The sequence below is a fragment of the Bombyx mandarina genome, chromosome 07, assembly GCF_030267445.1.
Source record: "Bombyx mandarina strain Sakado chromosome 07, ASM3026744v2".
Classification (NCBI taxonomy): Eukaryota; Metazoa; Arthropoda; class Insecta; order Lepidoptera; family Bombycidae; genus Bombyx; species Bombyx mandarina.
The window spans coordinates 7259564-7276088 of NC_143214.1; the positions used below are offsets into that span (position 1 = coordinate 7259564).

The following is a 16525-nucleotide window of genomic DNA, read 5'->3' on the forward strand; positions in this document are numbered from 1 at the left end:
ATTTATTTATTTATTAAGTTGCACCAACAAAGTGATCATCATTACAAAACATTGACCAATTGACAAAAGTTCATGGCAGATGTCACCTCAATTATAGGTGCAATCGACAGTGCATTAACAACAAAAATAAATAAAAAAATATAACTAGGATTTGATTACATTTGATTGATTGCTTAAGATTAATTTATATTTAATTGGGAAATGATCCGTGACAGATTTTTCCTGTAAGCTGTGAGACAATTAGAAAAAATATCTATTTAACTTAAAATTAGTTCAGCGCAATCGGACAACTTACAATCCTCGATAGAATAAATTTGGTAACATTTAATGGTAACGTTGAATATATGTTTGCAGCCGAGAACGTTCCTAAAGTGGAGCCAGGTCTGCCCAACGGTGCGGAGAGCGGCGCCGCCCCGCCCGCAGCCCCGCTCAAGGTGGAGCCGGGACCAGAACTGCCTTCCGCGCCCGGGATCAAACTCGACCAGGTACACACGCGCCCCTGTCGCACGCACGAGCTGTTCATACGGAATACACGATTGAATTACTAATAATATATATACTTTTAAACATCAATTAATTTGATCAAAACAAATTTAGGTTTTTATTAAAAATTGTTTTAATTATGAATAGTAACACGACCGTGTTTTGGTTTTATCAGATAAATTGTTATGATGTGAGAAAAAACACGAATCACACATAATACGTCACTGCGTCGAACATTACGCTCATTTGAAATAGTCCTCATGGTTACAAAAAATATTAAATTAACAAAATTTTATATGGTTTGATACAATTGAGACGCTGAAACCCCTAGGAAAAGTGAGCGCAGAAAATAATAACTTACACCAGTGAATATGTTGTCGTATCACAACACAATCTGACTGGATGTTGGTTGCAGTACCGCGGAGGACAGCGCGGACGGGAGTGGACAGACCAGGAAACCCTTCTGCTGCTCGAAGGCCTGGAGCTACACCGCGACGACTGGAACCGCGTGGCCGCGCACGTCGGCACCAGGACCCAGGACGAGTGCATCCTGCACTTCCTGCGGCTGCCCATCGAGGAGCCGTACCTGGACGAGCCGGGCTCGGCTGGAGTTCTAGGACCGCTGGCCTACCAGCCCATACCCTTCAGCAAGACCGGCAACCCGGTTATGAGCACGGTCGCCTTCTTGGCCTCGGTCGTCGACCCCCGCATCGCAGCCAAAGCCACCAAAGCCGCGATGGATGAATTTGCTGCTATCAAGGTGTGGTTTTGTTATTTAAATTTTATATTAACAAACGTTTGTACGAACTGAGACCTGCCAGTAAAAAATGGTTGCCTGAACTCATAGACATCAGACTATGAATGCCGTCTCCAACCATGAGACAGGTGGTTTATACCTCAATTATTTATTTGATCACTAGCTGACCCGGCAGACTTCGTAGTGCCTCAATCGATAAACAAAAGACCTAAATTTTGTATAAAAAAATTTAAAACAAACAAAAGGAATCCGTCCGATGTGTCCTCTACACATCAAAGGGAAAACAAATTGTTATTTTTATTTAATTTCGTGCATTTTCATATTTATCTACCTTTTAAACCTTCTCTGGATTTCCACAAATAATTCAAAACTAAAATTAGCAAAATCGGTCCAGCCGTTCTCGAGTTTTAGTGAGACTAACTAACAATGATTCATTTTTATATATATATAGATAGATCATTTACGTTTCCATCAAGCAAGCATATTATCTGTGTGTATGTGTCAGGACGAGGTGCCGGCCGCCATGATGGAGGCGCACGTGAAGGCGGCGGGCGCGCACGGAGCCGCCGCCGCGCTCGCCGCCACCGGCATCGCCGGCACCGCGCCCGAGCCCACAGGTAATATATATATTTATATATATGTCAGGGAATGAGTGTTCCGGTTGGCATCGCCATCGGCATGTAAAGATGGCGCCTCGACCACGCTCGAGGTAAATGCTCTGCTCTGATTGGTCGTTACCTACGTGAATTTACAGTTTTGGCACCTTTTATTATAATTATTTTTTATAGAATGCTTTAAAGCCACAGAAAAATGTAACAAATAAAATAATATTATGCATTATGCACGTGAACAAGAGTCAACTCGACTCTTTGCTTCCTCTGACATATATATAAATGCAAATGTACATCTTATTTATTTAACACTAAACACTCGTGAAAATCTTAACAAAAAATATAATGAAATAAATTACCAGAAAAAATATATAAAAATTTGGAATAATGACACATTTTATTCATCTATTATAAATCTGAGAAAACAAAGCTACATTGAGAAAAACAATTAAATATTCACACTAATAAGAAAAGATTTCATTTCATTCGCTCATTGATTTTTAGGCGAAAAGAAAGAAGGTGGTTCCGAAGTAAAGAACGAGCCGATGGAAGTGGAGGAGAGCGACGCTAAGGTGAAGGAGGAACCGTCGGAACAAGCTCCGCCCGAAGACAAGGACGCCAAAGACGAGCCCGCGTCGCCGCAACCCTCAGGTACCGCGACCTCAACAGAACTACAGTAGAATTATTTTGTCCGTGCAGTTTGGGTCATAAAAAATCGGATAGGTGCATCGAGTATTTCGCTCTCTCTTCCATTCACGAGCCTTATGGACAGGCATAGTGATGCGCATTATTGTTGTCGATACGCGTTATCGATAGTGTATTTAGTTTTGTCATTTTGTGTGTTAGTGATAAAAATAAAAGAAAAAATCACTAATCGAACACTTACACCACATATCGCCGCAGCAAGTTAACGAGAACGGCAGAAAATTAACACTTTTTAACTTTTCGGGATCTGTTCTCAATTCAGTGAAAATTTTTAACACATTGTTGTTAATAATACGTGCTTGTGCTGGTATATTTTTGCCAACAAGCAAAATATTTGAATAAATACTGCCGTTTTGGCACAAAACAAAGGATTAGCCATTGTGTCATTAAAGAAATTCAGAGAGCGAATGCAAAAAATCACATTTCTCTTCAACATATGTACTATAATTTGCAGGTAGGTACAGCAAATGACTCATAACATAACAATGTCTCACCACCCTTCGTTTACCACCCCGCCGCCGTGTACTTGCCTACGATGAATCATTTGTTTATATCGATAATGGCGTTGCGGCCGCGCAACATGCTCAGCGCCCTAGCCGGGCTATGTTTTATGACCCAAACTGCACGGACAAAATAATTCTACTATAAGTAGTATTCACTTCACCCCTCAGACGGGGTCGGCAACCTGTTTGTCCTTAAGGGCGCAATACTAAATTTGAAGATTATCCAGGGCGCATATTTTACAGATAACAGGTTTAAAGAGGCATTAAAAAAAACAGATTTTTTATAACTTTATTTTGTTGGTGCCATACATAATTATACATATAATTCAGTGTAAAACTTGGGTGTCCATATTTTCAGCTAATTTCTTATAATTGGGGATATATGTAGAGTTCTCGGTCCTTAAACAATGATCTGAATGTGTATGTAGTAGTAGTTTTAAATGCACGGTCTACGCGTGGTCTATTCGAAATACGATCGCACACTAACAAAAAATACGTGCGTGTTATTAGATACGCTCAAGGTTAGCAAACTGCTAATCTATGCACAATCCTAAACTCAACTGACTACTTGCTGTATATCGCCGTTTGACAAGAGTAAGGAAATCGCTCTGGCTGTCATACATTTACATAAGTCCAGCGAGGGCGCATTAAAAATCGATCGGGGGCGCCGCGTTGCCGACCCCTGCCTCAGACGGCACAGCTAAATTCCAATCTTCTTTTTTTTTAATTTTTTTTTTATTGCCCTTGTTGGCAGACGAGCATACGCCCCACCTGATGGTGAGTGGTTACCGTCGCCCATGGACTTCAGCAATGCCAGGGGCAGAGCCAAGCCGCTGCCTACTAAATAAATCTAAATTTCTAAAAATTTCTAAAAATCTCACGTTTCCTCACTACTGAGAATCGCGATCATATGTGACATTATTCCATTGTGTTCGATCGTGGGTGGCATAGACCGCATGGTACAGACTATCACCAAGTGCTTCTCTTACTGGATCCGATAAATTCCATAGCTGAGTCGAAATTTCTAAATATTATTCCTGATTTTAGAAGCCCCAGCTACTGTGGACGCCAAGCTGCAGTCTGCCGCGTCTGCCGCGTTGGCAGCTGCGGCAGTTAAAGCCAAACATCTCGCCGGCGTCGAGGAACGTAAGATCAAGTCACTGGTGGCACTCCTCGTCGAAACGCAGATGAAGAAATTGGAAATTAAACTTAGGCATTTTGAAGAACTAGAAGCCACCATGGAGAGGGAACGGGAAGGTCAGTCGCGTTCATAATAATATAATTGGCGACTTAACTGATTAGTTTTTTTTATTATTGCTTAGATGGGTGGACGAGCTCACAGCCCACCTGGTGTTAAGTGGTTACTGGAGCCCATGGACATCTACAACGTAAATGCGCCACCCACCTTGAGATACGAGTTCTAAGATCTCAATATACCTATAGTTACAACGGCTGCCCCACCCTTCAAACCGAAACGCATTACTGCTTCATGGCAGAATTAGGCAGGGCGGTGGTACTTACCCGCGCGGACTCACAAGACTACCAACAGTAATTACGTAAGTTATAATTAATAAGAAGAGTTTGGTAATAAGAGCCTGTAAGATAACCCTTTGCCAAGATGTTCATTCTTGTTCTTGCACTGCAACGTTCACACGCACAAAGTACATGATAATGTTCACTTCTTGTATTAAGAATCGGCGTGTTGCTTCGTCTGCCAGGTATATCTTACACAGGTGCTGAAATTATCTTTGAGGAACCCAAGCAAGTGTATTAGGTGATTTCTGCAAAGCCTTGGCTTTATTTGGACTAATTTCACTCAAAAACCACCCACCACCACTCAAGCTAGGAATTAGGGAGTACTCTTCTGTGTACCATACCTAAGGGAGTAACTTATAAGAGGTCCTATCACCAGTGATTACGCAAATTATAATTTTGCGGGTTTCATGACTGTTGGCTCTAACATGCTGTATACACTTCAGGCCTGGAATATCAACGGCAGCAGCTGATACAGGAGCGACAGCAGTTCCACTTGGAGCAGCTCAAGGCAGCCGAGTTCCGATCGAAGCATCAGGCGCATCAAAGGTTAGTCCGCTGAGTTTCTCGCTGGATCTTCTCAGCGGGTCGCGATTCAGATCCGGTAGTAGATTCATTCTGCTCTCTTCAGCTGCTCTTGAGTTGTTAGGTCTCCTTCGGAGGCGCTCGGGCAGCTGTTAACAAATCCCACCCTTCCTGGCTGAGTCTTTGCTCGCCCACCTGTCCTGGTAAAACTGGAAAGGCCTCCGGGCCACCAGTAATCTTTCAATCATAAAAAAAGCATCAAAGGTTAAAAAATTTACTTCTAAGAACAAAAAATTTAATTCATTACTGTTTTGTATCTATGGTTTTGTTGTTCTGGTCAAGTTTTTTTTTTAGCTTAGCAATGCTCTATAAATATGAGAAAAGTAATTATTGCACTTGATATTGTGCTGATAACTGAGTTATTTATTACAAATCATTTTATTCAAGTGCGTCAATAAATTGGAGAGGAGATAGGTTTTGCGTCGATAATTCATAATGCTGAAGGTCATGCCTCTGGATAGCCTTCTCGAGGACTATCGTGCGCCAGCTCAATCTATTCTCGGCTGCGTGGTTGGCGTCGTGAACTGAGGTATTGAGAGTAAAGCGGTTCGCCCAGCGCATTGGATTTAGTCTTGTGTTTTTTGTTTAATACTCTTTAAACACTTAAATTGTATTAAATATAGTTTTATGAATCATAAACCGAAACTGACTTCTAATTAGACCAGCACATCTATACTAATATTATAAAGAGGAAAGATTTGTTTGTTTGTTTGTATTGAATAGGCTCCGAAACCACTGAACCGATTTGAAAAATTCTTTCACTGTTCGGAAGCTACACTATTCCCGAGTGACATTGGCTATAATCTTTTTTGAAAAAAAATAAGGATCTTTACTAAAACTCCAATAATGTAACCCATTGGGTTAAAAAATTAAATTGGGTGTAAAAAATTACCTAAAATAATCTTTACATCGCGTGCCCTGCAAAAACGATTGATGATAGAATAAAATAATGTACTACGACTTTGTAGAACACGTAGTTATGCCGCAATAAGTGTTCTTTTATTTAAAAAAATAAAACAACGTCAAATGTCGTTGAAATTTTTGTTAAAGACCCGAGCGGAGCCAGAGCGGGCTGCTAGTAATATATAAGTGTTCATTATTGGATCACCCTCCGTGCGTTTAAAAGTACATCGATTTTAATTTGATAATATTTTCCTAAGGTTGCAAGCGGAGAACGCGGGACTGGCGGCCGCCGCCAACCCCGAGCAGCCGCCGCCCGCCGACGCGCAGCCGGCGCCGCAGCCCGCACACGCTTAAACCACTCATGCGGGTGACACACAAGAAAAGTAGGCAGCGGCTTGGCTCTGTCCCTGGCATTGCTGAAGTCCATGGGCGACGGTAACCACTCACCATCAGGTGGGCCGTATGCTCGTCTGCCTACAAGGGCAATTAAAAAAACCCACTACTCCTACACCTCCAGTCGAGCCCTCAATACTGAACATTGGGATGCGCCCGACTTTTTATTAATTTGTATCCACATAATATGTCGGTCACTCCATCTTTTTTGGCTCCGATCTATGGATCTTCATCCATCCACTTTACCCACTACAAGCAGCAGTTAATGTCAATAAATTATAGCTTTTATAAGTGGTGAATTTGGCACTAATTGTCATGACGCAGAAGCGTCCGGCTTGAGGAGACTTTTACTTAGTGTCTCAAGGTGTTTAGACTCCATTACCCTCTTAATAACTACCAACCTGCCTACTCCAACAAAAGTTTAAAGAAAACGCAAGCAATTTAATGCGACTTTGTTAACATAAAGAGATCATTATACAAAGTACTTTACCATGAGATTAAAGTAAGCTATAGGCTGGTCAGTAACATGTGTAACAAAACATCAATGGCCTCTTCAATAAACGTGAATAAAATTTATGAGTAATTTGACCGTCTTTATGTCTTTAGTATTATCGAACACGAGATGAAAGGACAAGATATGTAAACTGAGTTCATTGCCCCATATTTGTTAATAACATTACACTACATTAGTGACAAAATAAAGCTCTTTAATTATAAGTATAAAATATAAACATTACTTGTTAGTACGCTATGTTGAATTTTACGTATCAACAAAGATATTTTATGGATGTGATTTGTGCTCGTAGATTGTGTAGAAAATCAATGTATGTTTGATGTGAATTTAGAAATATCTCTGAATTATTATTTAGTGTAACAATAAATTAATTAGGTTAAGGTATAATTATAATTTGTTTCTTAAGCGCTAACTCTGATTGAGTTGTGGAATAAAATAGTAAAAAAAAATATCGCTTTGTTTCATTCATGGGTATCCCTTATCAGAACGTTTGTGATTCAAACAAGTTTTGTTTTGAATGAATAATGAAAACAATTCACTTAAATTGCCCTTTCGACTACGGAACTTGTGACTTGTATTTAGTGAACAAAGCAAATCTAATTTTTAAAAGTACATACAAATTCTAATAAATATTTTCCCTGTAGTGATTGAAAATTTATTAAAAATATGCCCTAAATATACAACTATTGCTGTTACCTTTGAAATATAAAAAAAATATGTACTTATTACTTTTGATAATTGAAATTATTATTTCCACTGCATACAATGTTCAAGCTACCAATTCTCAAGAATTGGAACCCAATTATAAGTTATCAATGGTGAGTATTAAAAATATTGTATAGACAATGTATAGACATATCAAATGAAACAATATAATTTTAGCTGGAGCAGAATGGAATACCTTTTTTTTATTTTTTTTTATTGCTTAGTTGGGTAGACGAGCTCACAGCCCACCTGGTGTTAAGTGGTTACTGGAGCCCATAGACATTCACAACATAAATGCGCCACCCACCTTAAGATATAAGTTCTAAGGTCTCAGTGAAGTTACAACGGCTGCCCCACCCTTCAAACCGAAACGCATTACTGCTTCACGGCAGAAATAGGCCTACTTTGGTATTTTGAAATTATAACGTTAGACGTGATATTCGTTTACTAAAATAAGATGTTAATTCCAAACAACGATTTAGGTTTCCTCGCCAGATAATCCTGGTCACCCTGCGATATTTGAATACGCGAAGAGTCCCGTGTGGGATCCGGATCAACAGAACTTGTACTTTATTGATGTGAGCAAACGGAACGTGCATCGACTTGACTACGTCAGCGGCAAGATTTACGTCAAGCACATAGGTTCGTATTTAAGAAAGCAAAAAGAGATTTACCTTAAAATTCACTGATTAAAAACTATGAAAATACGTACTGTGACACGAGGAAGTCATGTAGGACAGATCAGCCGTTATACATATTAATACATCGATCCCATGTTTTAGGGCAGAAATAGGAGGCGTGGTGGTACTTACCCGTGCGAACTCACTAAAGGTCCTACCACCAGTAATAATAAAATACTGCGCCCCCTGTTTACCTAATTTAAAATCAATAATTTATTTGAATAATTGATAGGACTCCATTAAACCTACACCAGGGACGCAAGTCCGTTGGAATTCTTCGTATAAATTCTTTTCTCTAACACCACGATCTTTCCGGACAAAATTCCCCTCATAACATGGTTTAATCTTTTCAAATGTACCTCAAAAGTTGGGTTATAAATTACTGCTTTTGACCATTTAGGATATGGAGAGCTAAACGCAGTGGCGATAGTGTCTGGAACTAGAAGACTGCTGGTCTGTGTGCGTTCTGCGATGTATTTACTTGACTGGGATGTTGCGGGCGATGATGACTTGCGTTTGATCGTCACACTTGACCAGGGATTACCGGATAATGTGATTAATGTAGGAAAACCTGATGCTGCCGGACGCTTTTGGGCAGGTAAAATTTATCACATAATTAGCCATGATTGAGGACATATCAGGGTAGATACCAGTGACGGGTGGATTTACAGTTCCACTGCTTGTACTTTCCAAAAATCCAAAATGCCACTGAATACAGATTCTTATCCAACTTCATTCTACGTAGCGGATACTATAAATTATGGTAACACCCAAAGCAAGTTGGTATCTTACTTTCAGGGATGGAATCCCTGGCTACTTGGTAGTGAGGTAATCGAAATTTTCTCAAATGTATCTCAAAATGGACGGCCTCATTGAACTTTTATTTCCATTACTTTTGATGGCAAAATATATAGCCCGTCTTATAGGCAGCGTAATATGTGGTCACCGATGTTTATGGACATCATCAATGTCAAAAATATAACACAGTCGCTTTATTCCAAAACCGTTATAGTGCTGTCTACGGAATATAGCCGGGAGACTGTTCTGCTCATCATTACAACCGCAATCCTTGAATCAACTCCTCATTAAAGAATACTAATTAATATTTTGAACAATTTTGTCCTCCACGTCAATATTATTGAATATTATTAATAGAATGTCGAATCCTAGGAACAAAAGGTCCTCAAAGCGGTGACGAAGTAGTGCCGGATAAAGCGACTTTGTATAGAATTGAACAAGGAAGTATAACCCATCCTCGTGTGCTGCTGCGGCCAGTTTCTATCTCCAGTGGCCTCGTATGGTCTCCCAACAATACAGTACTTTATTACATCGACTCTTTAACGCTGAAGATCGAAGCTTTTGATTTCGATTTGGTTTTGGGAGAAATAAGTGAGTATTATCACAATTTTACCATATGATCTTAACATGGAGCTGGAGCCGACAGGTACGCTAATGGAGACTTCGCAGCGGAACACATAGCGTGGGACGCCCCCTGGTGGCGTGGTGTGGATTGGGAGAGGCCTATGTCCAGCAGTGGACGACTGTGAGCTGATGATGATGATCTTAACATTAGTTAAGATTGTGCTATAATTGACACCACATGTCTCAAGGTGGTATTCGCGTTGTGGTGTCTATGGATCTAGTAGTATCAATTTTAAGCCATTTGGACCGTAAACTGTTATACTCATATGGAAACCCATATTTCATACATAATATAATATAGTCCTCCCGATCCGCTCTTGGTGCTTTAAGCATTCCAAGCGCCGATCACCGTGCTCGTCGAACTCAAATGCAGCGAAGAGTTATTTACGTGCAACATAATCCACACACACTGAGTTTCTCACCGGATCTTCTTAGTAGGTCGCGAGTTCAATAAGGCAGACGTTAGCAATAATTAGAATCTAGCAATTAAGATATGAAGAAAAAGACAAAAAAAATTAGTCGTGAATATGATTCAAAACACTTTTTCGATTGCTCTCCAAGTTTATTTTATTCATTTTAGTATTTCTAACATTTCAAATGAATTATGGTGATAGAGGATCCGGACTCGTTTTTTTAAGATACTCGTGTTTTATGATAGTTTTTTTAAAACGCAGGTGCGAGAAGAACTATTATGGATTTTTCTAGCAATGACTATGACGGGGCAATGCCTGACGGCATGACTATTGACAGTCAAGGACGGCTTTGGGTTGCCTTGTTATTCGGTGGAACAGTAAGTTACGTCCTAGTTTTTTTTGTTAATTTGTTGCTCATGGATGTAGCTATTATAGTGATATTCATGTGAATTTACTGGTCAAGCCCTAGGCTCAAAGTACTTTGGGTCCTTCATTTCTATCAAATCTCCAATAGATAACTCATCGAAATCTATAGTTAAATTAGAAAATATATACGAAAAGTTATAGATGTCGTAGCTTAAGGCTAATCCTTTAGAACGTTGTTAGAAAGAATAAATAACATTATGCTAAAGCCGCAAAGCGCTCAAGACTTCCAATAGGTACGTTAAAAATGGCCACGCAGTGTGACCATCGCTAAACCCAGATTACCCAGATTGGTAATCTGTGTGATCCTTTTCGCCAAGTCTGGTCATCTCACGCTTATTGTGCTTTGATAGTAGGTACTTTGTAGTTTTTGTTTTTTAGTCCGAACTTTTACTTTTTACTTTTAACTGAAATCAAGAGAGAGAAAGAAACATGTCTTATTTAACCATTTATATAAGTATAAAGTACAACCATTATTGAAGTGACAACTTTAAATAGCACCATTGTGATTCAAAACTCAATGAAACTAAAATGACACTCGCAGAGTCAATAAAAAGAGACAACCACAAACATCTATAGGATTTATCCAGCGAGAGTATAAATATACTTCTGAAGGCTTTCACTTCTATTGCATGTGAACACCTCTTTTTTTAAATTACTCGATTATGCATCAAAATAACCAATCTCCTAACTAACGATTTCTTTTAGGTTTTACACATAGATCCAGATATAAGAAAAGTAATCTACACATATAAGCTACCAGTTTCCAGGGTCACCTCCGTGTGCTGGGGAGGACCAAATCTTGACGAACTATTTGTCACTACAGCTCAGGAGAAAGCTGAACCCAAAGCGGAACCACTTGGTGGTGCGATATTCACTATACGGGATACAGGATATCGAGGCCTGCCCACTAACACCTTTCGATTCGATAATGCTGACAACTACTAATTAAATTATAACCTAAAAAAATTGTAAATACAAAAATTATATATATAGTTAGTTTGTGTTTGATAATAAAAATGTAATAAATTATAAAAGATTTTTGTGCTTAATTACGCAAAATCCCTTTCTTGACTTGAAATTCAACATTATTATTATGTTAAACTAGCGACCCGCCCTCGCTTCGCTTCGCTTCAGAAACACTAAATGTTATTATTGATAGCTAAGTCCCGCAATGCTACCCGCAGTTATTGTCGTACCACGAATGACACCGCGGGGCGAAGCTAGTCTTAAAAAAGTAGCCTAAATTACTCCTTATATCATCAGTTACCTATCAGTGAAAGTCTCGTCAAAATCGGTCCAGCCGTTCCAGAGATTAGCGGGAACAAACAGACAGACAAAAATTGTATAAAAAATTATTTTGATGTATGTACTGTATATATATTCATATGCATGTAGTAAAAAGCCGTTATTTCAATATTACAAACAGACCTCCAATTTTATTTATATGTTAAAGACTATAGTAAGCTAGTGACGCTGTAATTTGGCGCGTATTCGATTTCTTGTCACTATGCAACATTATTAGCATGATGTTAGTGCGAGATAATGCCATTTTAGTTAATGTGCCGTTAACTGATAAATTCACAACAGGTGTACTCTGGTAAAGGGTCTTGTGAGCCCGCACGGGCTACTATACCACCCTGCGTGTTTCTGCCGTGAAGTAGTGATGCGTTTCGGATTGAAGGGTAGTACGGCCGTTATACTGTAAGACTGTAAAAATCTAGCTCTATGGTAACCATTTCACACCAAATCGGCCGCGAACTCGTCCACCCATCTAAACAACAATAATAAATGATTACCTGAGCCCATAAATATCACCACGTGATTACAACCACTCATTTTGAGAAATAAATCGTTAGTCTCAATTTGAACATACGTTTAATAGCTAGGTATGTATGTTTGCCAGTACTTTTCCTAGGTCCTTTACTGGTGGTAGGACCATTCCGATAGAGGCACCCGTCACGTGCGGACGTGCTCATCGACCACTCGATCGCCGGCCTTTGTTCGCCCGGCTTTGTTAGCCCGGCCATTGTTCGCGCGGCCTGTGTTCGTGGTACATCTGCCGACCAAGTGTTTTTCCTGAAAGTTTTTATTTGTTTTGTTTCCTTTTGTTGTTTCTGTGTTCATGGTACATCTGCCGACAAACTGTTTTCCTGGAAGTGTTTAATTGTTCTGTTTCTTTTTGTTAATTCCGTTTTGTTGTGTTTTTTCTTTGTCCTGTAGTAATCGCGCCGCATGCCACCTGTGTTCAATAGAACCGCTCAGGTCCTAGAAGTTGGGGCCTCGGAGTGTTTTCAAGACCCGGGGCCGCCCCACCTGGGCACTCAGCAATCATGGACGCTGTATTCGCGGAATTCCTCCGACTTCGCCACCCACAGCTCGCCTCAGAGTTTCTGGCCTTCAAGGCCGATCACACTGCGAGCCCTCTCGAGGACTCCGCCGCGCTCGCTGCTCCTGCGTCGCCTGTACCTGCGTGCAAAGCTTCTGCATCGAGCACCGCAGCCTCCGTCTTGCCTGCCGTTCCCGCGTCGCCTATACTGGCGAGTAAAACTGCTGCGTCGTCCGCCGTGGCCACCGTTCCAGCAGCGCGATCATCCGCGGCTTCCGTCGCGCCCTCCAAAATACCTGCTCGTAGGTACCTGCGCCCGCCTCCTCGTCCTCCGACTCTGACTCGGAGATGGAGGTCGACCTCGCTCCCGCCTCATCGACGGATGGATTCACCCTGGTACAAAAGGGTAAGAAGCGTGCCGCGGAGTCTCGAGCTCCCGCGGCCGCTAAAATTAGCAAAGCCGCGAACGCGTCGCGCCCCCGCCCTCAGACTCCCGTTGCGCCTCCAGCCCGTGCCACTCCGTCGCCGCGTCCGGTGGCACAAAATAAAACCCAGACCCCTCCTCCGGTAATCCTCCAAGAGAAGGCAGCTTGGGATCGAGTTTCCCTGGCCCTTAAGGCCAAAAATATCAACTTCACGAATGCCCGTAACCTCGCGAACGGCATTCAAATTAAGGTTCGAACACCCGACGACCATAGGGCCCTCTCTTCTTACCTCCGTAAGGAGCGTATAAGTTTCCACACGTATACGCTCCAGGAGGAGCGCGAACTCCGTGCCGTCATACGTGGCATCCCTAAAGAGTTGGATGCCGAGTTAGTCAAGGCCGACCTTCCCGAACAAGGCCTACCGGTTAACTCCGTACACCGCATGCACACAGGTCGCGGAAGGGAGCCATATAACATGGTTCTCGTCGCCCTCCAGCCTACCCCCGAGGGTAAGCAAATATTCAACATCCGAACGGTCTGTGGCCTTTCCGGAATCGCCGTCGAAACCCCACACAAGAAAGGCACACCTAGCCAGTGCCATAACTGCCAATTATACGGGCATTCTTCCCGTAACTGTCACGCGCGCCCCCGATGCGTCAAGTGTTTAGGAGATCACGCCACGGCCCTCTGCACTCGCGATCAAAAAACCGCGACAGAACCGCCTAGCTGCGTCCTGTGTCGTACACAGGGTCACCCCGCAAATTACCGCGGATGCCCCCGAGCCCCGAAAATAAATCGCCGCGTCGCCCGCCAAAACCGCCTCGGAGCTTCCGGCCCAGACATCAAAGCCTCGGCACCCTCTGTGTCGCAGGCTAAGCCAGCGTTCGTTCCGGCGCCGGTGCCCAGTGTCTCGGCTTGGGCGAAACCGCTGCCGTACACGAACACGGTTACAACTCCCTCCTCCGCGATTCGTCCCGCCCCCGCAACTCGTCCCTCTCCCGCGACTTGCCCTCCGACTGCGTCCGACAATCTCGCTTTAGCGATCGACTTCTTTCAGTCGATCAACTTTGAGCGCGTTAACGCTTTGGGCGACGCCATTCGCGCTGCCTCCACTGCACAACACTTTATCGCCGTTGTGCAAGAATACGCCGACGTATACGTGTTCTTAAATACGTACGTCCTCCCCTCACTCCGCCGGTAATCAATGGCGTATATAAGTAGAATAAAGCCCCTATCCGTAACGATAGGATTTTTTAACGCTTACGGTCTCGCAAATCAACGTGATCAGGTTTCTGACTTTTTGCGTGACCATCAAATTGATATCATTTTAGTGCAGGAGACCCTACTTAAGCCCGCGCGCCGTGACCCTAAAATCGCGAACTATAACATGGTCAGGAACGACAGGTTCTCTGCTCGTGGTGGTGGTACCGTCATTTACCTACTATAGAAGAGCCCTGCATTGCGTCCCGCTCGATCCTCCCGCGCTCGCTAATATCGAAGCATCAGTGGGCCGAATCTCACTGACGGGACACGCGCCGATCGTTATCGCGTCCGTTTTTCTTCCACCGGATAAGATCGTTCTAAGCAGTGATATCGAGGCGCTGCTCGGCATGGGGAGCTCTGTCATTCTGGCGGGCGACCTAAATTGTAAACACATCAGGTGGAACTCACACACCACAACCCCGAATGGCAGGCGGTTTGACGCGTTAGTCGATGATCTCGCCTTCGATATCGTCGCTCCGCTAACACCGACTCACTACCCGCTAAATATCGCGCATCGCTCGGATATACTCGACATAGCGTTATTAAAAAACGTAACTCTGCGCTTACACTCGATCGAAATAGTTTCAGAGTTAGATTCAGACCACCGTCCCGTCGTTATGAAGCTCGGTCGCGCTCTCGACTCCGTTCCCGTCACGAGGACTGTGGTGGATTGGCACACGCTGGGCATCAGCCTAGCTGAATCTGATCCACCATCGCTCCCGTTTAACCCGGACTCTACCCCGTCTCCTCAGGATACCGCTGAAGCCATAGACACCTTAACGTCACACATCACCTCGACATTAGATAGATCATCGAAACAAGTTGTAGCGGAGGACTTCCTTCACCGCTTCAAATTGTCCGACGATATTAGGGAACTCCTTAGAGCTAAGAACGCCTCGATACGCGCCTACGACAGGTATCCTACCGCGGAAAATCGTATTCGAATGCGTGCCCTACAACGCGACGTAAAGTCTCGCATCGCCGAAGTCCGAGATGCCAGATGGTCTGATTTCTTAGAAGGACTCGTGCTCTCCCAAAGGTCTTACTACCGCTTAGCTCGTACTCTCAAATCGGATACGGTAGTAACTATGCCCCCCCTCGTAGGCCCCTCAGGCCGACTCGCAGCGTTTGATGATGACGAAAAAGCAGAGTTGCTGGCCGATACATTGCAAACCCAGTGCACGCCCAGCACTCAATCCGTGGACCGTGTTCATGTAGAATTAGTAGACAGTGAGGTAGAACGCAGAGTCTCCTTGCCACCCTCGGATGCGTTACCACCCGTCACCCCGCTGGAAGTTAAAGACTTGATCAAAGACCTACGTCCTCGCAAGGCTCCCGGTTCCGACGGTACATCCAACCGCGTTATTAAACTTCTACACGTCCAACTCATCGTGATGTTGGCATCTATTTTCAATGCCGGTATGGCGAACTGTATCTTTCCCGCGGTGTGGAAAGAAGCAGACGTTATCGGCATACATAAACCCGGTAAACCAAAAAATCATCCGACGAGCTACCGCCCGATTAGCCTCCTCATGTCTCTAGGCAAACTGTATGAGCGTCTGCTCTACAAACGCCTCAGAGACTTCGTCTTATCCAAGGGCATTCTCATCGATGAACAATTCGGATTCCGTACAAATCACTCATGCGTTCAACAGGTGCACCGCCTCACGGAGCACATTCTTGTGGGGCTTAATCGACCAAAACCGTTATACACGGGAGCTCTCTTCTTCGACGTCGCAAAAGCGTTCGACAAAGTCTGGCACAACGGTTTGATTTTCAAACTATTCAACATGGGCGTGTCGGATAGTCTCGTGCTCATCATACGGGACTTCTTGTCGAACCGCTCTTTTTGATATCGAGTCGAGGGAACCCGCTCCT

The 16525-nt window shown here is 43.0% G+C and overlaps 2 protein-coding genes across 3 annotated transcripts in view; both read left to right on the plus strand.

Moving 5' to 3' along the window:
- The window catches only part of LOC114239379 (SWI/SNF- related protein mor), a 29888-nt gene extending 22750 nt beyond the window's left edge, over positions 1 to 7138 (plus strand). For both annotated transcript variants that reach the window (XM_089728661.1, XM_089728662.1), the window contains exons 13-19: positions 355 to 485; positions 899 to 1243; positions 1746 to 1857; positions 2356 to 2502; positions 4107 to 4316; positions 5039 to 5141; positions 6338 to 7138. In XM_089728661.1, the coding sequence (XP_089584787.1) occupies positions 355 to 485; positions 899 to 1243; positions 1746 to 1857; positions 2356 to 2502; positions 4107 to 4316; positions 5039 to 5141; positions 6338 to 6434 (1145 nt within the window). In that variant the 3' untranslated portion in view covers positions 6435 to 7138. The remainder of the gene's footprint in view (positions 1 to 354; positions 486 to 898; positions 1244 to 1745; positions 1858 to 2355; positions 2503 to 4106; positions 4317 to 5038; positions 5142 to 6337) is intronic.
- A 565-nt stretch (positions 7139 to 7703) lies between these two features.
- LOC149502648 (regucalcin) lies at positions 7704 to 11583 on the plus strand. The gene is made up of 6 exons (XM_089728569.1): positions 7704 to 7805; positions 8175 to 8334; positions 8773 to 8970; positions 9543 to 9761; positions 10469 to 10584; positions 11339 to 11583. The coding sequence occupies exons 1-6, from the start codon at positions 7704 to 7706 to the stop codon at positions 11576 to 11578; spliced, it is 1035 nt and encodes a 344-aa protein (XP_089584695.1). The 3' UTR covers positions 11579 to 11583.
- The last annotated feature ends 4942 nt before the right edge of the window (positions 11584 to 16525 follow it).

Coding starts and splice junctions, on each gene's coding strand:
- LOC149502648 (XM_089728569.1), top strand. CDS start 7,704: ATGTACTTATTACTTTTGATAATTGAAATTATTATTTCCACTGCATAC. Junction 7,806..8,174: donor CCAATTATAAGTTATCAATG/GTGAGTATTAAA, acceptor ACAACGATTTAG/GTTTCCTCGCCAGATAATCC. Junction 10,585..11,338: donor CCTTGTTATTCGGTGGAACA/GTAAGTTACGTC, acceptor GATTTCTTTTAG/GTTTTACACATAGATCCAGA.